Below are 25,277 nucleotides of genomic sequence, written 5' to 3' on the forward strand. Positions count from 1 at the left end.
GCCCCCTTGTGCCTGCTCGGGCCCTGCTGAAAGAGCGGCCACCTGCTCACTGACAGGATGAACAGGCGAGGCCAGCCTCCAAATTGACTCTCCGCGGCTGAGTCAGCGGACACAGCAAGCGACATCTGAGGTGTCTCAAGCGACGCACCAGACCCTCCATCGTCGCTGCACCTCGAGGCAGCAGCCTGAAGCGGCTGACCGTGGCCAACAGCACGCTCAGCTGCTCACGAACCGTGGCTAGTTTCTCCTACGCCTACACACAGCATACACAAACCCTATCCATTCTACTGCTAATATGTAATGACTCCATCCCGTAAGGAGTAGTAGTTTGCTGCGACCGTTCCATAGGGATCCCACGAGATGCTGGGGAAACAACTGTTGACTTAGGCCAGAGCCCTGCATGCCTGAGCAAGCCTTATACAACTGGAGGAGGGGGGGGGGGGGGGGTGTCAGATGCCCCAGAGGTTGCCCGCTAGCTAGAGACTCTTTTTACCTCAACAGCCATTCATCTCATCAGCACGTAGCACTCCTTGAGGTCGAGGTTTTGTGTGTGTGTGTGTGTGTGTGTGTGTGTGTGTGTGTGTGTGTGTGTGTGTGTGTGTGTGTTTTCCTCACAGTCCAGGCAGTGAAGCCAGGACCCCTTCCACCACTGCACTGCATGGCGGTCGCTAAAGCATGCCAGGAGCTTATGGTGACAGACGGCTGGTGGCGCTTACCAGTCCCCAGCTCAGGAACCTTGGGGGTCGCCAAGCCTGTATTTAGCAAATGAATGCTGAGCCTCTGAGGGGCAGAAATAATGAAAGTAATCTAGTGAACCATTGGATTGTATTTGCACTGTATATGTATGTGAAAGCGACATGTGCCCCTAGTATATATCTCAATGAGGAACTTGAAGCTTTCAGCACAGTAAGGAGCCTGTAGAGGAACTATGGCAGTTTAAAAGAATAGTTGATCATGCAATGGACAGATATGTAGCCAGTAGAAAAGTTTATGTTTGGAGGGAACCACCAGGTACACCGTCACTGTAAAGGAACTTCTAAAGAAACAGAGATTACTGCATAACAGGTGTAAACAAAGTGCAGAGCTCTACATAGAGACACTGAGTGAAACGCGTTTAGCTGTCAAGAGAGCAATATATGATGCTACCACAGCAGAATATAGCCAGGTGATCTTTCACAGAACCCAAAGAAATTCTGGTCATATGTAAAGGCTGGCAGTGCCAACAAAGTTAGTGTTTGGTCCCTCGTAATGAGACAGGAACTGAAACTTAGGGTAGCAAAGCAAAAAATGAAATGCTTAACTCCATTTTCAAATGTTCCTTTACAAAGGAAAATCCAGGAGAATTGCTGCAGTTTAATTCTCATACTGCTGAAAAGATGAATGAAATAATTATTTGTGTCAGTGGAGTTGAGAAATGTCAAACTGTTCAAATTGTACACAGCTCCAGGTCCTGATGGAATCCCTTTCAGATTCTATACTGAATTTACAGCACAGTTAGCCCCTGTCTTAACTATAATCCATTTAAGATCCCTCAAACAAAAACAGTTCTTGGAAAAAGGCACAGGTCACACACCTCTACAAGAAGGGTAGTAGAAGTGATGCACAAAAACCGTCCAACATCCTTGACATTGGTTTGTTGAAGAATCTTAGAAAATATTCTGAGCTCATACATAATGATGTATCTTGAAAAGAATGACCTCCTCAATGCCAATCAGCAAGGATTTCGAAATCATTGATCATATGACACCCAACTTGCACTTTTCTCATATGACTAACTGAAAGCTTTGGATCACGGCAATCAGGTAGATACTGTATTTCTTTATTTCTCAAAAGCACCCGACTCAGTACCACATCTACAGTTATTGTCAAAAGTACGAACATATGAGATATCAAGCGAAATTTGTGACTGGACTGAGGACTTTTTGGTAGGGAGGACACAGCATATAATCTAGGATGCACAGTCATCGACAGATGTAGAAGCAACTTCGGGTGTGCCCCAGGGAGCTGTGTTGGAACCCTTGCTGTTCATGTTTTATATTAATGATCTTTTAGATAATGTGAATAGTAAAATTAGACTTTTTTGCAGATGATGCAGTTATCTATAATGAACTACTATCTGAGAGAAGATGCATAAATATTCAGTCAAATCTTGATAAGATTTCAACATGGTGCAGAGACTGGCAACTTGCTAAGTTCAGAAACGTAAAATTTTTACACTTCAAAAAATGAAAAAATGTAGTATCCTATGGCTACAATATCAATTAGTCACTGTTGGAATCAGCCAACTCATACAAATATCTGTGTGCAACACTTTGTAGGGATATGAAATGGAATGAACACATAGGTTCAGTCGTGAGTAAAGTGGGTGATCGACTTCGGTTTATTGGTAGAACACTTGGTCAATCTATGAAGGAGATTGCTTACAGTCACTCAAGCGACCCACCCCAGAATACTGCTGAAGAGTGTGGGACCCGTACCAAATATGACTAACAGGGGATATTGAATGTATACAGAGAATGGCAGCACAAATGGTCACAGGTTTCTTCAATCTGTGGACAGTGTCACAGAGATATTGAAGGAACTAAACTGAAAGACTCTTTAAGATAAATGTAAGCTATGCCAAGAAAGCCTATTAAAAAAGTTTCAAGAACTGGCTTTAATTGGTGACTAAGAATAATTTACGATCCCCTGCGCGTCACTCACATAGGGATCGTTAGAATAAAATTAGAATAATTACTGCATGCACAGACGCATTGAAAGAATCATTCTTCCTGCACTCCATACATGCATGGAACAGGAAGAAAACCTAATAACTGGTACAATGGGACGTACCCTCTGCCATGCACCTTATGATGGTTTGCAGAGCATAGATGTAGTTGTAGATATGTTCTTACTATTTAATCAAATGTACTGTGAAGCCTGAAGTTTGTGGTAAGTGCTTGAAAATATCTTGCAGTTGAAATTAGCTAATCACATGGACAATAAATATATCACAGCCTGTTTGGATCATATTTTCTTTCTTGAAATAACTGTTCAGCTATACAATAATGAATAACGAAGGAGATAAATATTGGAACTTCCTGTACACAGCTCCACATACTTTTCTATGAAGATATTACAATTCTATCAGTACTAAATAATTAAAACTTTGCATAATTATGAAGATGAATATGTATTTCAGCACTGCCAACAAAAGCACTTAAAACAGAAATCAGTACTCCAAGTTTTAGGGCAAGATTTCACTAATTCTTTGCATGAGATTGCAAAGGGCTAAAGAGATAGGTCACTTGAGCCCTAGACCACAAGGAGTTCAAATGTTATGAGGAGTAAGGGTGGAATTTCACTGTCTTGTCAGTACATATGCTTGTAAAATACACAGCCTTTGAAACAAGACATTTCTTATACACCGGCATATGTAACAAACAAGAAACTGAGAAACCATGGTTTCCAGCCTGCTGTTCAATTTAATTTCACCCAATGGCAAGAATCTGCAACTATAAGAAGAGTAATGTTTTCAGAGTTGAAACTCTGCAAGCTTATCTTCAAAACATATACTTTTTGTTCACTTAAGAAGCTATAAAGCAGCTGGTTGAGTTTTTTAGTGTATATTTTTCTAAAGACTTCTTTTTTTGGTTTAAATTATAATTTTAACTGTTACTGAAACAAACAAACAACTGTTTACATAAATCTTAAATTACACCCACCTTGGAGGAGCTGAAGGTGCCAGAACATTGGCAAAATATTCCTGGTTACTCATATTACCCCTGATGACTTCCCCAACTGTATTGATTGTTTCAGTAAGAATATCTGCTGGAACACCACTTGCCATCAGAATATTGCACAAGTTTTCTAACAGCCCACAGGACTTCATAGTCTTCTGAGATGAAGTGGTGACCTGAGCTGGATTACCAGGCGTTACCAATGTCCGTAAAACCTACAATTGAACAGAATGATATCAAAAACATATTGTGACAATTACTTCTGACATCTAACTACTATTTTAATGGACTCTCACCTGCAACATACAGTGCACGTTGCTGACTTTCTGTGGACTCCATACTGTATCATCCCCTTCAGCAGGTAAATAAAACATGGGTGCAAGTCTTTGTATGTAGCTTCCTGCCAATTGACAAATTTCTCATAGTTTTATATACATAAAAAAGCAATAAAATAATATTGAAACAAAAGCTTTTTAAGGCAATGAAACTGTTCAGTGTGAAATAACACAAATAAAACTGTATCTATTGTCATCAAAATAAGATTTTACTACAACGAATGCAAATTTCAAAAATACTGTTCTTTGTCATGTTGTTCAGTAGTTGTTACAAAGTTTGGTAAGATATGGTACGAGGCCACAGTTTGAAACCTCTTTCTAATTATAAGTTATCTGTTTACCATGTAAACTATTGAGGTCTTTCTTGATCTACAACATAAAAATATTTCTTACATATTTTGAGGTGGGCACTATTTTGTAGTAAAGAACTATTATGGGCTGTTGGAAGTATTGGGTGGTATGAGGTCTGGCCACAATAAACCATCCTGCCATGTTGTTGACAATTATAAAGAACATCCTATATAGCAGTTATTAGATTACTGTCACTTCATGTAATATATAAATATTACATTTATACAGAGCATAACTTAATCATAGTTAACAGTTGGTTCAAGAATCATGAAAGCAGGTTGTATATAGGGAAGAGGCTTGGAGACAATGGAAGGTTTCAGATAGATTATATAATGGTAAGACAAATATTTAGGAACCATGTTTTAAATTGAGAGAGATTTCCGGGGGCACATATGGATTCTAACCACAATCTATTGGTTATGAACTGTAGATTAAAACTGAAGAAACTGCAAAAAAGTGGGAATTTAAGGAGATGGGACCTGGATAAACTAAAAGAATCAGAGGTTGTACAAAGTTTCAGAGAGAACATTAGGGAAATACAGTAGAAGAAGAATGGGTAGCTTTGAGAGATGAAATTGTGAAGGCAACAGAGGATCAAACAGGTAAAAAGACGAGGGCTAGTAGAAATCCTTGGGTAACAGTACAGATATTGAATTTAATTGATGACAGGAGAAAATATAAAAATGCAGTTAATGAAGCAGGGTAAAAGGAATACAAAACATCTCAAAAATGAGATCGACAGGAAATGCAAAATGGCTAAGCAGGTATGGCTAGAGAACAAATGTAAGGATGTAGAGGTGTATATCACCAGGGGTATGCTAGATACTGCCTACACGAAAATTAAAGAGACCTTTGGAGCTAAGAGAACCACTTGCATGAACATCAAGTGCTCAGATGGAAACCCAGTTCTCAGCAAGGAAGGGAAAGAGAAGATAGATTAAGGAAAGGCAAATTTACATTTCCAGCAATTGTAGGCTTAGAGAAAGCTTACGACAATGTTGACTGAAATACTATCTTCCAAATTCTGAAGGTGGCAGGGGTCAAATACAGGGAGCAACAGGCTATTTACAATTTATACAGAAAACAGATGGCAATTATAAGAGTCGAGGGGCATGAAATAGAAGCAGTGGTTGCAAAAGGAGTACGACAGGGTTGTAGCCTCGCTCCAATGTTATTCATTCTGTATATTGAGAAAGCAGTAAAGGAAACAAAAGAAAAATTTGGAGTAGGAATTAAAATCCATGGAGAAGAAATAAAAACATTGAGGTTTGCCAATGATACTGTAATTCTGTCAAAGACAGTAAAGGATGTGGAAGAGCAGTTGAATGGAATGGAGTGTTTTGAAAGGAGGATATAAGATGAACATCAACAAAAGCAAAACGAGGATAATGGAATGTAGTCGGATTAAGTCGGGTGATGCTGAGGGAATTAGATTAGGAAATGAGACACTTAAAGCAGTAAATGAGTTTTTCTATTTAGGGAGCACAATAACTGATGATGGTCGAAGTAGAGAGGATATAAAATGTAGACTGGCAACGGCAAGGAAAGCATTTCTGAAGAAGAGAAATTTGTTAACATCAAGTATAGATTTAAGTGTCAGGAAGTTGTTTCTGAAAGTATTTGTAAGGAGTGTAGCCATGCATGGAAGTGAAACATGAACGATAAATAGTTTAGACAAGAAGAGAATAGAAAAAAAGGGAAAAAAAAAGACGTAGCTACCCTAAGGAAGTAGAAGATATTGTACAGATAACTACATTACAACAACCGAAGAAATTACTACCAGACAAAACATTCACCATTAAAACAAACACTGCTGCAAATGTGACGATGTGTGCTTGTGCAAAAATTAAAAATTATGGAAACAGAAATAAAAGACCTTGAGCAAAAAAATGAAGATTTACAGGATCGTCTCTCACAATGTACGGCTGAGTTACATGAAATTAATACATGTTCAAAAAGTGATTCAGGGCTCTTTTTCTGACTGTCAAAAAGTCGTTATGGAAGGATAGTGTACTAACTCATCATCTGAAGAAATTGCAAAGGCTACCACTTTGTGTTCCCTATCTTATAAAGGGTCAGAAATATATTTCAGTATCTTCTTCCTAGTAAAATCACTATTAAAAACATGACTCAGGAAATTTAGTGTTCCACCAGGTTTTATTGGTTTAAGCCTTAGTGTTTTGAAAATTCAAAGTTATCAACAAAATTTGAAAAAGATGTTTGGAAGCTTTATTCTAGTAGTTTGCCGACAATATAAAATATCTTAACTAATATAAATCTTAACAATGACAACATCCACAACTGTGTATGAGTTAAATGTGTGCATGCTACGAGGCTAAAAGCTTCAGCTCAATGCAGCATAATGGGACCATCCATGGTAACGTCAAAGCTCACAGCCCGCCTGAGCATCACCCCTACAGTGTGTTCTAGTATCTGTGCAGTGACTGGGGACTTGAGTGGTGGTGTGCCAGTCTCTCGATAACTAATGACCAGATATTTGCAATGGATGAGAGATATGTAGAACAGTCTACTGCTCTGCAAATGGGGCATGTCCAAAAGTACAGATGCCATCTTCATACAGATAAGCAAACTGACCAATGATATTCTTCAGTGCAGATGCACTCACATTGCCCGAACTCTTACGAGAATTTGTAGATTGACAGCCGCGAGTAATGAGTATAGTGGGCAGGGGCTCTACAAATGTAGTGTGGCAGAGGTAAGTCCCTGCAGTCGCACTATCCTCTGTGTCCTCCGTGGCTCAGACGGATAGATCACCTGCCATGTAAGCAGGAGATCCTGGGTTCAAGTCCAGGTTGGAGCACACTTTTTCAACTATCCCCGTCTTTTGGACATGTTGGAAAGAAAAGATGCCATTTTCATATGTCTTCTTTATGGTGAGTAGCAATCTGTCTTTTCCTACATTGTTGATACTCCTACCTGGACTTTCCATTGTTTGACTGTTTAGGCTATGCTTGGCATAGCCAAGTAGCATTGCAGGTAGAAACTTGGACATGATTTTATAGGTTTTGCTTGGATGTGAGGTGCATACTAAAGCTGTCCCTATAAAATCCCTAATTAGAAGAAATTAAAGTAAATTTAGCTGCCCCAGCTTTATGTAGATAACCCCTTGGCCTAACAGGATATAGGGCTCACATTTAATGGGCACATTATTTCAGTTTTTCCACAATTTCAATTAATGAATTGAGAAAAATGGGTGTGCCGCTCTGGACTAAAATAAAAAAATCGGACAGCCTCCAAGTGTTTGCAAATTTTCTTGGAAACTTAGAATTCTCTACAATCAGTCTTCTTTGCAGCTTCTTGTAGACACAAAACACTTACTTCTTTACATCCACCACTGACTTCCTAAAGGCCTAATGTCTATTCCTCTTTGAAATCACAATGATCTCAATTACCTCTCTGGTAAAATGCAAGAACAAATTAGCACTGTATTATTTCTCCCATGTAAATCATAACAGAACTTGTTAAGCACTGCATTTATAGTTCGATGGGAGGAAGTCATTCAAAACAGATTAGTTTTACCTCTTAGCATCTTAGGGAACAATGACCATAAAATTATGAGCAGACTCCAGTTGCTATATTTAGTGGCAAAGAATTCAAATGTTGCTACTATATATTGTATGATTTTTAGGTTGGCTGCAATGAAATCATGTTCCTTCACATTGCAAAGAAATTACAAAAGGAGGAAAAACTGTCCCCTTCAATTCTGTATCAATAAAGGATGTTATGAGTAAATATTTTAGAAAATGGTCACTTCATATAGACCCTCAAAACAGAAACTATTGAAAATTTAAGCTTACCATCAATTCCTTCACTGTACTATATCCTGCTATTAAGTTCCTCAGAAACTTTGTTTCTAGTAACACTTGTTTGTTTTTTACATGTGCTTTAATTATGTTTTATTAGTAATTTCATCTATTGTTTCCATTCTGTATCCACTGCACACATGACATGAAGCTTACTTGTTATTCTCCCATCTTCTCCTAAACATTACTGCTCACCTCTAGCAATATAGGTATTTGTACCATCTATCCATGGCCATGTGAAAGAAGTATATGACATCACAACAACTCAGTAAGTTACACAAAATCTGTATAAAGAGAGATAAGAAATTCGATATTCTCATTATATTGGATTTCAGTTATCGAACATGCAGATATTTTCATAACAACATATTATGATTATTCTTAATGCAAATTAGGATTATTCCCAAAGCAAATATGGGAAAGGGCAGAGTAATACCTGAGATACAGAAATAAAACAACATTGAAAATTACAGACCTTCTTTAAAAAAATTCTGATTTGATGTGTTGTTTCTCAGAAGATTTAACATCAATAGCAGACAATCTTCAACAACAATACCACCATCAGAGTACCCTTCTTTTGATATAACATCAAACAATCTGTCAAAGGCATTCTCGAAGGCAACTATTTTTTGGATGTTGGCATTTCCTTTTGTAAGCTGTATCAGAAGTAAGAGTGCCTGAAATCACAACATTTAAATTATCTCTGAAAGATATATTATTCATGTTGAAACTTTTATACAACATACTTATAAGCTAAAATACTTAAATAATACATGTACCTTTGCAAAATATATCCATGTTGCTTTACTTAGACTTACATTAGAGTTAAGGATTAGAAGCACAAAAGTAGAGAACTTATAATGGTGTAAATTTGCCTTCTCCTGATTTGTGGTTTGCAAGTCACTATAATGATGTCACACATGGCACTTTCTGGAGGTGAAGGTCACACAGGTTGGCTAATAAGGATATAAGGTACAAGGGCTGACACAGAAAAATGTAAAAAATAGATCAAGGGAAAAGGTGAAAGACTGACAAAACGGAAAGGGAAATGAATTTATATATTGAATAAGAGATCAAAATAACTACTCAAATAAGCCAGGACCTTTCTTAAATTTGAATCCCTCAACCAAAGTGTGTGCTTGTGATGGTAACATGGCCACATACTTGCCAGTTGCAGTACCAGAGGTAAAACAGAACTGCTGTACTATCTGTTGATGATGGGCAACACTAATTCCTGAGTGAACCATAGGGATAACTGTGAAGATGTACTGTTAACAACATTTTCGTCTAGAAGTGAATGAGCTGGGAGGAATTAGTAACGACAAAACGTTCTTGTGGAAATATGAAAATGAGTAAAATAGTATGTGCAAACCATTTGTAAAGCCATTAAATACTTCAGTGAACAATGCAGCCATTCTTTCTAGTCATGTAGGAAGATGTACACATAAATTTCAGGCTGTCTCCTGATACAGAACTGCAGGAAAATCATGGGAAGAAACTGTGGTGTGGAACTTTATAGCAAAGATGGCTCCAAGTATTTTATAATGTAATAAAGGTCCACTGTTAACAAATCCGCAAAAATTCATTAATTTTATGAAATAATTCTGCGTTCAGAGCAATTTAAACAAAATTACTGCACCAGCCAGCCACAAACTCCCTAAACATGTTAGGTGGACACATGGCAACAGACTGAATGGTTAATACATAAACCACATTTGATAACTACAACCTACCCGTAAACTTAAAGGATAGTGAATAGTGTGGAAGAGTAGCATTGCAATGTGAGTACACAAAGTAATTTAACTGACACTTCTATAACATGATATCCGAAGGCTCGTATAGTCTCAAGGGTTCTAACTCCTGCTGGAGGGGTCAAAATATTAAAACCTTGAAAAATGCCTCTGTAATTTCTTGGCAGCTCTAGTAGCAAATTCCGCTCCCATGTCTACAAATGTGAAAGCTGTGTGGTCGCTGGACAATGCCCACCTATGGAGTGTAGCCGGTGAGGGTGGGAAAAGTGAGTTCCTGGCACTTTAAAATTAGTGCTTTTTGGCTTTAGCAGAGGACACCCTGCCGGAAAATTAGGAAGGTCAGCTGGCACAGATATGGCAGCCCCACCATCTGTCTATTCAATCAAGTGGTTGTTACCCCTTGTACAAGGGACAAAAGTTAACTTAAATTGATCAGGGAAGTAAGCCAGATAGATGCAAGGGTTAGGACAAAACAAACAATGAGTGAACAGAGAATTAAAATAAAAAAATGTAAATAAGCCTGCCATAACTGGAACAAAAATGAAACTAAAAAGTACAAAGAACCAAATGGTTATACAATGGTGTACAGCAGTGTAAACCCAACAAGAGTATAATGTGAGGTTGCAATACTGGTTTACAGTAAACAAAATTCAGAGTTATAATTATGTGAATGAAAGTACAGTACCACTATGGATGAAAGTACAGTACCACTATGGATGAAAATAGGTATGGGTTATTTGACAATAATAAGTGTATATGCTCCTGAAAAAGGAGGAAAAAAGAAGAGATGTAGTCATTTTAGAAATATTTAAGAAAAAACAGGCAGACAAAAGTAAATACAGCCACTTGATAATAAGTGCAGACCTGAATGGACATGTAGGAAACATACCAGTAACTGGAGTTGCAGGAACTTATGGAGTGTACACAGTAATAATAATAGGCAAGAACTAAATCATTTCATCACATTCAATGATATGAAAATTGCCAGCAAATTCTTTAGGAAAAAAGACATTTATAAAGATAGATGGAATGCAAGAAGAAGCCATCAGTCTCTCAAAAGTAAAGCAGTAAATCAATCCGAAGATTGGTTTGAATACCACAGTGCTTTACTATGCATGGTCCTGTTGGAAGTGCAACACTGTTGCCTTCCTCCAACATTTAATAAGTGACTTACCCAGCCAGTTACAGGGGGGCCTACTATTTAACGTAGATTCTGAACCACACTACAACGCAGCATATTTTATATCAACAAACATTGCCAGAAGTAAAGGATGTGATAAGTGACAGATAAAAATACTAGGATTGACTGGAGATCAAACCCAAGGCCTTTATCTTTGTAGCCTGACACTCTGTGACTGAGCCACAACTTCTTTCTTATTTTATTGTAAATAGAAAACTTGTGTCACTTGTTCAAGATGTAAGAGTCCACAGAGGACTTAACGTGAATTTAGATCTCTATCTTGTTATAGCCAAGATAAACCTGTTGACCAGGTGGAAGAAATGAATTACACAACACCCAAGATGAAGCATTTAAAATTCATCTATTACAAGAAAACAGAATAAAACACCTGTCTCAGCAACACCTCTCACAATGTCTGCAGAATGAAATCACACAGAGCAATGTAAACGAAGAATGAGAAAACACCAAGTCATGCAATAACAGAGCAACAATGGAAGCTGTAAGGAAAAAGAATAAATTCAGGAAGAACAGTCTCAGAGTATGGAATCATAAAGTAGAGAATGCAGTTAAAACAGAACAAAAAGCATACCTCAAACCTATATGATAATTCAGAAGAGACTCTGGTTACATCTGCAGGAAAGCACATCTTCATCAAAACAGTAAGGAAACTCTTCAAGTGTTGTGAAACAGATTTATTTCGACACAATAAATGATGGGCATGGTGGGCAGAAGATTACCTACAAACTCATAAAACAACTCAGCAGCAAACATGAATGTCATAGATAAAGAGACATGCATAAAATACCATCAAGAACTATAGACCAAAGAAGATGAAAAAGAAGACACGTCAAGTTGCAGACAGGCACAATTGAAAGGCACTCACATGCATCTTTCAGCACGACCACCAAATCCAGCAACTCGGGCCTGAGATACTAGAGTTGGTAGTCGTGTATGTATGAGGTGTGTGTGTGTGTGTGTGTGTGTGTGTGTGTGTGTGTGTGTGTGTTTCTCTCTCTCTCTCTCTCTCTCTCTCTCTCTCTCTCTCTCTCTCTCTCTCCTGACGAAAGGTGCATGTGAGTGTCTTTTAATCGTGCCTGTCTGCAACTTTACGTGTCTTCTTTATGGTAAGTAGCAATCTATCTTTCCCTACATTGTTGATATTCCTGCCTGCAGTTTCCATTGTTTGAAGATGAAAAAGAGGAAGAAAAACAGCTTCAGAGGATGAAGGGGACCAACTTGTGTATCAAGGAGATGACATCACATCATATAGTATAGCATATAGGAAGCCCTGAAACAGATGAAAAACAGTAAAGCTATGGGGCCTGATGGAATCAATGTATAACTCCTTAAATATGGAAGATAACTTACCTGAAGCTCTTACATGTCTTAAGTGACTCTTGGAAGATGAGGGTAGTAACTGAAGCACCGAAGCATGAAAGATAGAAGAGGAATAAATGCCCGTGAGAAATGTAGAGGAATATGCTTACTAAATGCTTCTTACAAACTCTACATAAGAATTATTAACAACAGAATGAAAAATATTGCCAACACCCTCTTAATGGAGGGTCAAATGGCTTTAGAAAGGGCTGCTCTTGTAATGCCAGATAAAAGAAACAACTCATCATCAAGCTGTTGCTCATTTATTTTGTTTTGAAGACAAGCGTCCATTTGATTAGTAAGCCAGCCAGTCAGGACCCAACTCTCAGCTGATACACATCTACATAAGGATAAGTGGAGTGTTTATCTTTAATTGCACTTTCATTGTTGAATATTTCTTAAATTTTGTCCATGTTTTTCTGTTTAAGAGGTGTAAGCTCACCAGGTAGTAAGTAGCACAGTTTTCATTTCTTCAGGACAGCCAGCAACATAGCTCACTGAGGCATCAGTGGCCATTGGTGACACATCAGGGGATAGCCAGTTGTGTATTTAGGATTCAGTCTGTTTTTATAGTTTATTTCTTCAGTTAGTCTTGCTAGGATGGGTAGGATGTGTGCATTCTGTGTGCTGACACAGGAGGAATTGGCTGCAGTTTGCAAACAACTGAATGCATTTTTGTTTACAGTCATTTACCTTCAGGGTATTGCCTCAGGGTGTAGCACTGTGCCCAAGAACATGACATGTCCATTGAACACATCAGGTCTCTCTTGTGCTTTTCTGCTGAGACACCTCCTAATGTACTCTATGCGGTGGATCCACTATCACAGCAAAGTGAGTGGCAGGTGGTAACGTGTTCGTGTCACTCAAGGGCAATGCTCAATATGGAGACTGAATAACTGGTGTTGTCCATTCACCCAGTGATTGAACAGGTGGCTGCTCCCTCAGCAGGGCCCGAGCAAGCACATTGGAGGAGAGTTTTCTAGTTACTGGGAGCTGCAATCTTAGGTGTGTTATGGATCACTTTAAGCAGATAGTGTTCAGGGCTGGAAAGAAAGCCAATGTGCACTCAGTTTGTCTTCTGGGGGGGCCTCATCTGAGCTATGGAGGTGCCCTTGTCTGCAGCTATCTAGAGAGCAAGGTGCAGCTGCCTGCAAGTTGTGGATCAAGTTGGCACCAACAACACCTGATGCATAGGTTCTGAGGCCATCCTCAGTTCATACAGGTGGCTGGTGGAAGCAATGAAGGCTGCTGACCTCACATCTGGCATCCAAGCAGAGCTCACAACTTGTCGCATTGTTCCCAGAGTTGATCTGGGTCCTTTGGTTATAAGCTGAGCGCAAGGTCTCAACCACAGGATTCGTTAAGTCTATGATGGTCTTGGCTGTAGATTTTTAGACCTACGTTATTGGTTGGGGATTTGTAGGACTCCGCTTGATATGTCAGGGGTGCAGTACACAAAGGAAGCAGCTATTCGGGTAGCAGAGTACTTGTGGAGCACACATCAGGGTTTTTTAGACTAGGTGGTAGTTTGAGGTGCTCTGATGTCAATAAGCAGCAAGGGAAGTCAGACCGTGTAGAGAGTCATGACACTTTCACCTAAAAAAAATTTGTCAGTAAATTTTCAAAGTGTTCATAAAAAGTTTCTGAATTTACTGGGCTTCAGCCAAGTTCTCACAGTCAATTTATTCTTGGGACTGACATCAGGTGGAAAGCCAAAGTGGGAAGCTCTGAGATACTTAACAAGTCGTGGAACGGAAGACAGATTAAAGGTTATAGGAGAGAGAGTGTTCACTGCAGTTGACAAAAATGATGTCTCCACTAACGTTGAAGCTGAGTGTGACACTGGAGTTATCTGGTCATGTGTAACAGGACTAGGTGAAATCATACTGACTGTTGGATGTTGGATGGATTTACTGGGAACCCAATTCTAGAGTCATTCAAAGAAAGTCTACAGTCACTAGTGCAATAGTCGTTTGAGGTGACTTTACAGACTAGGATGTCTAAGGATTCACTGCAGGGAGTACTGACAGATAGTCGTGCAAAGTACTTTGAACACATTTTCTGAAAACTGTCTTGAGCAGATAGTTCAGAAGCCGTCAAGTAATGGAAATATCTTAGACCTGGTATATATATATATATATATATATATATATATATATTAGAACAACATGCCACCCTCCACCTCAAAAAACTATCCAATCTCCTGGTTTCCCACCTCCGGAAAGGCAACTCACTCACCCTCCACAACCTTTCCAACAAACCTCAACCTCCTCTCATTGCACACAGACCCAGTCTCTCCCATCTACTCAATCTCCCACTTCCAGCTCCACTCCCCCCAACACCTCAAAATTCTAGTCAACACAATCTGGAACCACAACACCCCAATTCAGTAGTTAACCTTTCCTCCAAACCCCTCTCCCAATCCGAAACCTCTGTCCTATCCAAAGGCCTCACCTTCAGCCCCACTCCCAGGTTCAACCAAACTGCCCTTGTCAAGGATTTACTGTCCTACACTCGTAGTCTCTGCTGGAAATATCACTTTGCCACGAAGAAAAACAATCCTGATCCCACTCCTAATGATCCAACTCCCCAAGACACTATCCTAATTGAACCCTGCCTGCAACAGTTCCGTCCTCCATCACAGCGGGACCCACCTCCTCTTCCTCAAAATCACCCTCTCCAAACCTTCCAGGAATTTCTCACCTCCAGCCTTGCCTCTCAATCTTTCTTGAAAAACCTTAATCCTACTCCCAACATCACCACAGCCGAATCCCAGGCTATCCGTGATCTGAAAGCTGACCGATCCATCATCATTCTTCCGGCTGACAAGGGTTCCACGACTGTGGTACTTGATCGTCGGGAGTATGTGGCTGAGGGACTGCGTCAGCTTTCAGACAACTCTACATACAAAGTTTGCCGAAGTAATCCCATTCCTGATGTCCAGGCGGAGCTTCAAGGAATCCTCAGAACCTTAGGCCCCCTACAAAACCTTTCACCTGACTCCATCAAACTCCTCACCCCACCGTCACCTCGCACTCCTACCTTCTACCTACTTCCTAAAATTCACAAACCCAAACATCCTGGCCGCCCCATTGTAGCTGGTTACCAAGCCCCCACAGAACGTATCTCTGCCTACGTAGATCAACACCTTCAACCCATTACATGCAGTCTCCCATCCTTCATCAAAGACACCAACCACTTTCTCGAACGCCTGGAATCCGTACCCAGTCTGTTACCCCCAGAAACCATCCTGGTAACCACTGATGCCACTTCCCTATACACAAATATCCCGCACGTCCAGGGCCTCGCTGCAATGGAGCACTTCCTTTCACGCCGATCACCTGCCACCCTACCTAAAACCTCTTTCCTCGTCACCTTAGCCAGCTTCATCCTGACCCACAACTTCTTCACTTTTGAAGGCCAGACATACCAACAATTAAAGGGAACAGCCATGGGTACCAGGATGGCCCCCTCGTATGCCAACCTATTTATGGGTCGCTTAGAGGAAGCCTTCTTGGTTACCCAAGCCTGCCAACCTAAAGTTTGGTACAGATTTATTGATGACATCTTCATGGTCTGGACTCACAGTGAAGAACAACTCCAGAATTTCCTCTCCAACCTCAACTCTTTTGGTTCCATCAGATTCACCTGGTCCTACTCCAAATCCCATGCCACTTTCCTAGATGTTGACCTCCATCTGTCCAATGGCCAGCTGCACACATCCGTCCACATCAAACCCACCAACAAGCAACAATACCTCCATTATGACAGCTGCCACCCATTCCATATCAAACGGTCCCTTCCCTACAGCCTAGGCCTTCGTGGCAAACGAATCTGCTCCAGTCCTGAATCCCTCGACCATTACACCAACAACCTGAAAACAGCTTTCGCATCCCGCAACTACCCTCCCAACCTGGTACAGAAGCAGATAACCAGAGCCACTTCCTCATCCCCTCAAACCCAGAACCTCTCACAGAAGAACCCCAAAAGTGCCCCACTTGTAACAGAATACTTCCCGGGACTGGATCAGACCTTGAATGTGGCTCTCCAGCAGGGATACGACTTCCTAAAATCCTGCCCCGAAATGAGATCCATCCTTCATGAAATCCTCCCCACTCCGCCAAGAGTGTCTTTCTGCCGTCCACCTAACCTTCGTAACTTCTTGGTTCATCCCTATGAAATCCCCAAACCACCTCCCCTACCCTCTGGCTCCTACCCTTGCAACCGCCCCAGGTGTAAAACCTGTCCTATGCACCCTCCCACCACCACCTACTCCAGTCCTGTAACCCGGAAGGTGTACACGATCAAAGGGAGAGCCACATGTGAAAGCACCCACGTGATTTACCAACTGACCTGCCTGCACTGTGATGCTTTCTATGTGGGAATGACCAGCAACAAACTGTCCATTCGCATGAATGGACACAGGCAGACAGTGTTTGTTGGTAATGAGGATCACCCTGTGGCTAAACATGCCTTGATGCACGGCCAGCACATCTTGGCACAATGTTACACCGTCCGAGTTATCTGGATACTTCCCACCAACACCAACCTATCCGAACTCCGGAGATGGGAACTCGCCCTTCAGTATATCCTCTCTTCTCGATATCCGCCAGGCCTCAACCTCCGCTAATTTCAAGTTGCCACCGCTCATACCTCCCCTGTCTTTCAACAACTTATTTGCCTCTGTACTTCCGCCTCGACTGACATCTCTGCCCTTTACTCTTTGCCTTTAAATATGTCTGCTTGTGTCTGTGTATGTGCGGATGGATATGTGTGTGTGTGTGCGAGTGTACACCTGTCCTTTTTTCCCCTAAGGGAAGTCTTTCCGCTCCCGGGACTGGAATGACTCCTTACCCTCTCCCTTAAAACCCACATCCTTTCATTTTTCCCTCTCCTTCCCTCTTTCCTGACGAAGCAACTGCCAGTTGCGAAAGCTCGTAATTCTGTGTGTGTGTTTGTGTGTTTTGTTCATGTGCCTGTCTGCCGGCGCTTTCCCACTTGGTAAGTCTTGGAATCTTTGCTGGATATTACTGACAACATCAGTATAGGATGGGGGATTAGAGATCATGATGTCATTATAGCAATTATGATTATGAAAGTTAATAAATCAGTTAAGAGGGCTAGGAGAGTGTTTCTGCTAGAAAGAGCAAATAATCAGTTGTTAGAGAATGAACTGGCATCACTCAGTTCCAGTAAGGTGGATGTAGAAGAATTGTGGACAAAGTTTAAGCAGACTGTAAATCGTTACTTGGAGAATTATGTGCCACCATGGTTTAACAATGAGATTTGGGAAATGCAGAGAAAGCAGAAGCTGCTGCATTCTCAGTACAAAAGAGAACATGCAAATGATGACAAGCAAAGGTTAGTAGATGTATGGATGAATATGTTGGTAAGGTTATATGACAGTACGGTCTCCAGTGCCCACACGGAAACAGCCCGAGATGAGCATTGGGAAAATACATGAGAAAGGAGTATAAAATAGCATGGAAACAAAAAGTAACAAAATGTGGAAAATCATGTGTGCACCTACATGGAAGCACAAAACAAAGTATCATATCAATATTAAAACATCAACTAAATATGAAGGAAGTGGCAGAAGGAGTGAAAACAATATTGCAGATGGATATGGTTGGCTGATCACAAGAATAAAAGAAGTATGAGAAGCCACTCTGCAACACACTAGGTCAGAGTCTAGATAAATAATGAAACTTTAAAACTTTAGTCACACTCTTCTCATTGTCGGCTAAAATAGAGGACAGATCCCCACCGACATTTGCTTCTGCTCTCGCATCATGGTATAAAATGCCCTCTGTTAAAATATGGCGAACAAAGATGTGCACATCACAAGTACCACAAAAAGGGGGATCCTTGCACCTCAAAAGGCAGGTGTAAAAGAGCAGGGCCCAGTGTGAAGACATGTGGAGATCACTTCATCTCATCTGAGAAACTGGCAGGAGGAACACAACAGCACAATACATGACTTCACAAACCAAAGCTTATTGTCCATTACTGCCAGTCATTCCCCACCTCACAACTGCATGAACTTTCTATGTAGTGCAGAAGCAACAGTCTGCACAGGAATAGGACACTGTGCCACATCCTGTCCTCTGCAGGCCTCCTTGGCACCGCAATTGTCCTGTTTATTTCCCCATATCTTCACATGCCCTGGCTCCTTATAGAATGACACCTGCTTTCCCTGTCATTGGAACAAGTATAGTTGGTCGTATATCAGCTGGGTAAAGGTTCTGTAGTGATTGTAAGGCACCAAGGGAATTGGAGTAAATGAGAAACTGTTTGCCCTGTATATGATGCATCTGCTCTAGTGCCTTCAGGATTGTGTGAAGCTCTGCCAAGCAAACGGTATACTCATCATGAAGGCGAATTCTGGGTGACATGGCTGGGGACCACTACAGAGCAGCCAAGGGGATTCCCCTGTTTGGAGCCATTAGCGTGAAATACTGTGAAATTTTGATGCAGATATAAAATGTTAAAAAACAGAGACTGAAATGTAAGATATGGCACACTATCTTTCTTAAAATTGGTCAAATCTAAAATAAGTCTGGGCCTCTGGAGGAGCCGAACTGGAAATCTGCTCCAGCCTTGATGTAAAATATTAAGGCTGGCCATGCCCATCGCTAAAAAAGGCAATTGTTTGTGGGAATCCCATAAGGCCTTGTTGCTCATTGCCGGTTATGAAAAAACTTTTCCAATGGAGGCCAAGCAATGGTATGGTATGCAGGTGGATGGTTTTTTACCTGCCTGACACAATGAAAGTAGCCACCAGGCATATAAACACAAGGTTAGTAGAGACGGTGCATAAATGCAGACAGGAAAAAAAAGTTGCCAGATATCCCAGTTATAAATACACTTTTTCCCGTGTGAAAGTACAATTTTCCCTGCGCGAAGGTACACTATACTCTAGTGAAAGTACAAAGTACTTTTTTTCAGAATTAATTGACAATATACTCTCCATCATAGCTGTAAAATTTATCAGTTTTTTTAATGGGCAAGGTATTATACAACGGCATGGTCTAGGCGTAGCAATGATTAGTAATCAAAATGTCCTCAGCCCCAGGTTCAAAACCTGCCACCGCTAAAATTTTTATTAATAATCAGCACTGGCTGCTGAAGACTTCTGGCATAAGACTCCACCCTCATTCTGCTAATGACCTTGTCAAAGAGAGTGGAGGAGTGGACAGAAGCTTCAGGGTACTCTTGTCCTAGGGGTGGGAAACTGCCATGAAGGCAGAAGAATCAGCAATGATCAACAGCACGAGGATGCAGAAGGCAATGGAAACCACTGCATTAATGACACATAACGTGTATCCACAGGACATGTGGCCTGCAGTTTATAAAGTGTCATGATGATCTCTCCATTGACAAAAGATTCCAGAATACTCCACATTCAGACCTCCGGTATGGGACTGCCAAGGGGGAGGTAACCATGGAAAAAAAGATTGAATAATCAACAAAAGGATAAAGTTCTATGAGCTGGGGCATTAAATGTAAGTAGCCTGAATGTGATAGGGTAGCTAGTAAATCTGAAAAAGGAAATGCAAAGGCTCAATCTAGATATAATAGGGGTCAATGAAGTGAAATGGAAAGAAGACAAGGATTTCTGGTCGGTTGAGTATAAGGTAATATGAACAGCAGCAGGAAATGGTATAATGGGCACAGGATTCTTATTAATAAGAAAGTAAGGCAAAGAGTGTGTTACAGTGAACAGTTCAGTCATAGGGTTGTTCTTGTCCGAATCGACAGCAAACCGATGACGACAACAATAGTTGAGGTATACATGCCGACGTCACAAGCTGAAAATGAAGAGAGAGTATATGAGGATGTTGAAAAGGTAATACAGTACTTAACAAGGGGGATGGAAATCTAGTATCATGGGTGACTGGAAAAGGCTACTGGAGAAATGGTGTATTGTATTTAGACGGCGTAAGATAGAAGGCCATGCAGAGGAGTAGACAATGTGTCCATAATCCAATTTAGAGCGGACGAGAGATCGATAGAGGCAGAGGAGGACAGTCTGGTCATTTGAGAGATACAGAGGTGAGCGAGTGTGTCAGGACTTAGCCCAGTTCACTGAAACTAGTGCCATATCATCATAGTGCGCATGTGTATAGCATACACAGTATTGTGTCATAATCTAAGGGTGAAATTAAAAATTAAATTTGCTTTTCCAAACTCTGTTAACATACACTTCAGTATATTAATGTTTAAATTGTTAAATCTCAGAGTGATCAGATAAATGTGTTTCCCTAAATACAGTGTTTTAAATAAAAAAAAACAAGTGGCTAGAAAGCCAAAACTTTGTCAGAATGTACAAATGCATGTCAAAATAAACCGTTACAAGTTTTAACTTTATCTGATATTTTGGATCGAAAGAAACTTCCACATGGGAAAAATATATTAAAAACAAAGATTCCAAGACTTACCAAGCGGGAAAGCGCCGGCAGACAGGCACAATGAACAAAATATATACATATATATTTGAAAAATTAAAGGTGCTAAATATTAGGCCTAGTAAGATGAAATTTGGTATGAAACTTCAGTTCAATATAAAAACATTTACTATGTGACCTCATTAAACGACCTGTAACAGTTTTCAAGTAATTTACTGAGAACTAAATAAGAATACAATCGTCATAGATTAAGTATCATTTATATCACTGATACAAAGTTTTGATTACAGCACCTGATAAAACCAATTAAATAATAAAGCTATAACAAATTTCAAGACTTTGATGCAATTACCAACCAATACCAGATCTCTTAAAGATGTAGCTCAGAGGTCATGTTCTACTGTCGGTTCCATTCTAAAAATTCTAACCGGCCAAGCCTTAAATGCAGTCAAGCTAAAACTTTTTCTGTGATTAAAGCCAACTTAACTCCATTCATATAAAAATTATGAAGATTCTAATTTGATTGATGACAGTTTTAAAATAATACATATCTGAGAATGGGGCCATTTAGAGGCTGCTATTGGAGCATAGAGTAGATGACAGCAGATGTTCCCTTTGGCTGTCTGCTGCGCCCATACATAAATATGGCCAGGGAGGCAGTTACTTCACTTCACACCCAGCTATCAATTGCATCAGTCAAAAGGCAGCTTACGTGCTGCCTCGAGTGATGTCACACCCAGGCTGCAACTAAATGCCTGGTACTTCCTGGCAGATTGAAACTGTGTGTAGGACCGAGACACGAACCGGGACCTTTGCCTTTCACGGGCAAGTGCTCTACCATCTGAGCTACCCAAGCACAACTCACGCCCCGTCGTCACAGCTTTTGACTCTCGGACCGCCACACAGTTTTAATCTGCCAGGAAGTTTCATATCAGCGCACACTTCACTGCAGAGTGAAAATCTCATTCTGGAAACACCCCCCAAGCTGTGGCTAAACCATGTCTCTGCAATATCCTTTCTTTCAGGAGTGCTAGTTTGGCAAGGTTCGCAGGAGAGCTTCTGTAAAGTTTGGTAGGTAGGAGAAGAGATACTGGCAGAAGTAAAGCTGTCAGGACGGGGCACGAGTCGTGCTTGGGTAGCTCAGATGGTAGAGAACTTGACCGCAAAAGGCAAAGGTCCCGAGTTTGAGTCTCAGTCCGGCACACAGTTTTAATCTGCCAGGAAGCTTCATATCAGCGCACACTCCACTGCAGAGTGAAAATCTCATTCTGGAAACTAAATGCCCATTTTCGGTACAAATAGGAAGTGAACTCTTGAGGTCTGTACACCACCCTGGATCGCTTAGATTTCATGGAAGTAACTGTTTGGGTGCCGCCCGTAATGTTAACAAAACCACGTGGCAAGTGGTGACATTATTTTCCACTATTGTGGTGAGCAATTAACTTTGATTATCGTAAGTCAGGGCAAAAGACCATTTAATGGGAACTTACCACAGAGGTCGCCTTTGAACTGCTCATAGTGCTGTTTATGATAGAGACATCATCATCATCAAGAATATCACTATTTTGTGCGGGTGAAATTGAATTAGTTAGAACTTAAAACTTTTATTTGTAATTATAGTTCCTGATCCTGCTGAGTAAACAGAGAGTAGAAACATTTCTTTCAGTGAACAAAAGAAGAACGTTGACTTGCAGACTGGAAACTTTTTGCATCACGTTCTGGCTGACCACAAAAATTGTTTTCAGCCTCTCGTAAAACACGGCAAATATTCCTAAATTTCGTATTTTTCTCTTACTGCTATCCATCCGCCACCCCGCAGCTTTCAATATTTACATTGGTTGTAAACATACTACTTACATCACAATGTTCTCCCATCATTGCAACGAAATGTCAGTCCAAACAACAATTCAATATGAAAATCTTAACATTCATTCCTCCAGACAACTTTCTTGCCTTGTGTTACATACATCGTGTAAGTTATACGAAAGTGATGATATTCAGTTATTTAACATTGTTCTCTGAAAATTATTCATGGCCAGCAAACAAATTTCATTATGGCACACAAGTTGTCCGGCCACATATACATAATGCCGCCTGTGTGAAGCTGGGCCGGGTTACTGGTACTTGACATAAATTTCAACTTTCTATCTCCACCCCTTCCTGAAAAAATGGGGTCTCAACAGATGGACAACAAATTGATCCTGTAAGGTTCTGTTTTTCTGGCTGAGGTACAGAACAATAAAAATAATGTCCTTCAAAGGGAAATTACCAGTTCACTCCAAAATAGTATTAGATGAACAATCAACACACTCGGTGTCCGATTTTCAGGTGTTGCAATATCAGCTATGAATATCAAAATGATGTCACTAATAAATTAAATAAATTTCAGATCATGTACGACACAATACGTAGAAGTAGCAAGACAAATAATAACACATAATCAAAATTTTATGAAGTAATGGCTAACTATATTTTAACACAAGAATGTGAATCTTCGACATTAACTAAGGAAAAGAAGAATATAGTTGGCTGAAACAACATTTTCTAAAGAAATTTTCAATATATAGCCTCAGAGGCAAATACAAAGTATAATATTATAAGTGGAGCAATTATGCATAAAAATCTCAGGGGGTAGTATAGGTGGTGCAACCTGACCCATCTCATCAGGTTCTACAGCCTTCCATGAACCATTCTACATACATGAATTGCACTGCTGGAACACTTCATCCCACATGAGCATCTCATTCTCTCATGCCAATAATGTGCCCTTTTTCAAACTCACTTATTTGATGGTACAATTTGTGCATACATGTGCGAGGTATCCTGCTTGTCTGCTCAAGTCACGCTGATCCATTAACTTTGGTTTATAGTGACAACAAGAACTGCAAGCACAATTTATTGATAGGTGGTGGTGTGTCAAAATATCGATGTTGACCTTGAACCCGTGGGCTGGCAAGGTTCAAATGCTAAACATTTCTGCAGAACACCTTAATTTACATGTCCTGTGAATATGAACATCCTCTCTTTAGTTATTCAAGGTGTTCTGTTTTTCTGACCATGAGAGTATAAACATATTTTCAAACAATGAAAACTATAGGTTGGAATATCAACAATGTAATGAAAAAGATAGATTGCTATTCACCATAAAGACATAGTGAGTTAACGATAGGCACAATGAAAAGAATGTAACACATTAAGGTTTCGCACTAAAGTTCTTCAGGAAAGGAAAATGCCACTGACATTCCGGTAAAAGCTGCCAGAGATGGCAGTCACGTGTGCATGAGATACACTTGCCTGTGCGAATGAATGTGTGCACGTTTCTTTTTCATAAGAAGGCTTTGGGTGAAAGCTAAATGTGTAACAGTCTTTTAATTGCACCTGTCTGCAACTCAAACAGCCATCTTTACAGCGAGTAGCAATCTGTCATTTTCATTATATATATTTCCATATCCATGAAACGCACATATCAACTTAGAAGCTGATACATTTAAAACTATTTTGAAATAGTAAAAACTTTATTTCTCGATCAAACTTGAATTGTCACTTACTAAGAGTTTCCTCATCTGTTATTCATTAATTACGCCTAGTTTTATATTATGCTCATACATATTTACAAAAACATTCTCCCACTTTTGGGGTTGTTTATTTAGTCGGATCCTATAGCCTATCCCTTTCAAGATGATTTAAATTGTGTGTAGGGTGCGATGAGGCAGCATCTGAGTTGTCATATTATATGGTCTAATAAATTATGAGACAGAATTGCTAGCCATATACAGAAGGGGAGATATTTAATACTGTTGATAGATACAAATAAAAGTGATGATACTACCCCAGCTATCAGAATTACTGGTTCCTTACTCCGGGTGGTGAGAGGGTTGGGTTGCAAAAGGTTAAAAAGGAGTGGCAGATCCAACACACAACTGTAGCGAGGATAAGACTGGTCTGTCCTCATACTTACTGTCTGATGGCAATTACTGGCCAGAAAAGCTGTCTTATAGTCATTAATTGTCTCAACTGAATTTTCTTTTGAAACGATATTATATAGTCTTGTTGTTGAGGTAACATTAATTTCATGAACTCAAAGTGAACTGAAATTGTCACATATTAACTGCTGTCATTGCATTTGTAAAGTGCTCGTAGTTCCTAATTAGTTCATTCATTTGACTGATTATTACAACTGATGTACTTTAGAAAATGAGAGTGTAATTACTGTAACTCTCAATGAGCCAAATATTTATTGAAGTCATTTATTTGTGACAAATGCGATTCTCAAAAGTATATTTGTTTTTGAAACAAAAATTCGTGGTCACTCTTTCATGGTACATCAAATTA

The 25,277-nt window shown here is 40.1% G+C and overlaps 1 protein-coding gene across 2 annotated transcripts in view; it reads right to left on the bottom strand.

Annotated features, from left to right (window-relative positions):
- LOC126336906 (general vesicular transport factor p115) overlaps nt 1-25,277 on the bottom strand; it is a 204,152-nt gene that overhangs the window by 103,010 nt on the left and 75,865 nt on the right. For both annotated transcript variants that reach the window (XM_050001034.1, XM_050001033.1), the window contains exons 5-7: nt 8,705-8,906; nt 4,016-4,119; nt 3,705-3,934 (exon numbers count right to left, since the gene is read on the bottom strand). In XM_050001034.1, the coding sequence (XP_049856991.1) occupies nt 3,705-3,934; nt 4,016-4,119; nt 8,705-8,906 (536 nt within the window). The remainder of the gene's footprint in view (nt 1-3,704; nt 3,935-4,015; nt 4,120-8,704; nt 8,907-25,277) is intronic.

Source organism: Schistocerca gregaria, chromosome 2 (assembly GCF_023897955.1).
Source record: "Schistocerca gregaria isolate iqSchGreg1 chromosome 2, iqSchGreg1.2, whole genome shotgun sequence".
Classification (NCBI taxonomy): domain Eukaryota; kingdom Metazoa; phylum Arthropoda; class Insecta; order Orthoptera; family Acrididae; genus Schistocerca; species Schistocerca gregaria.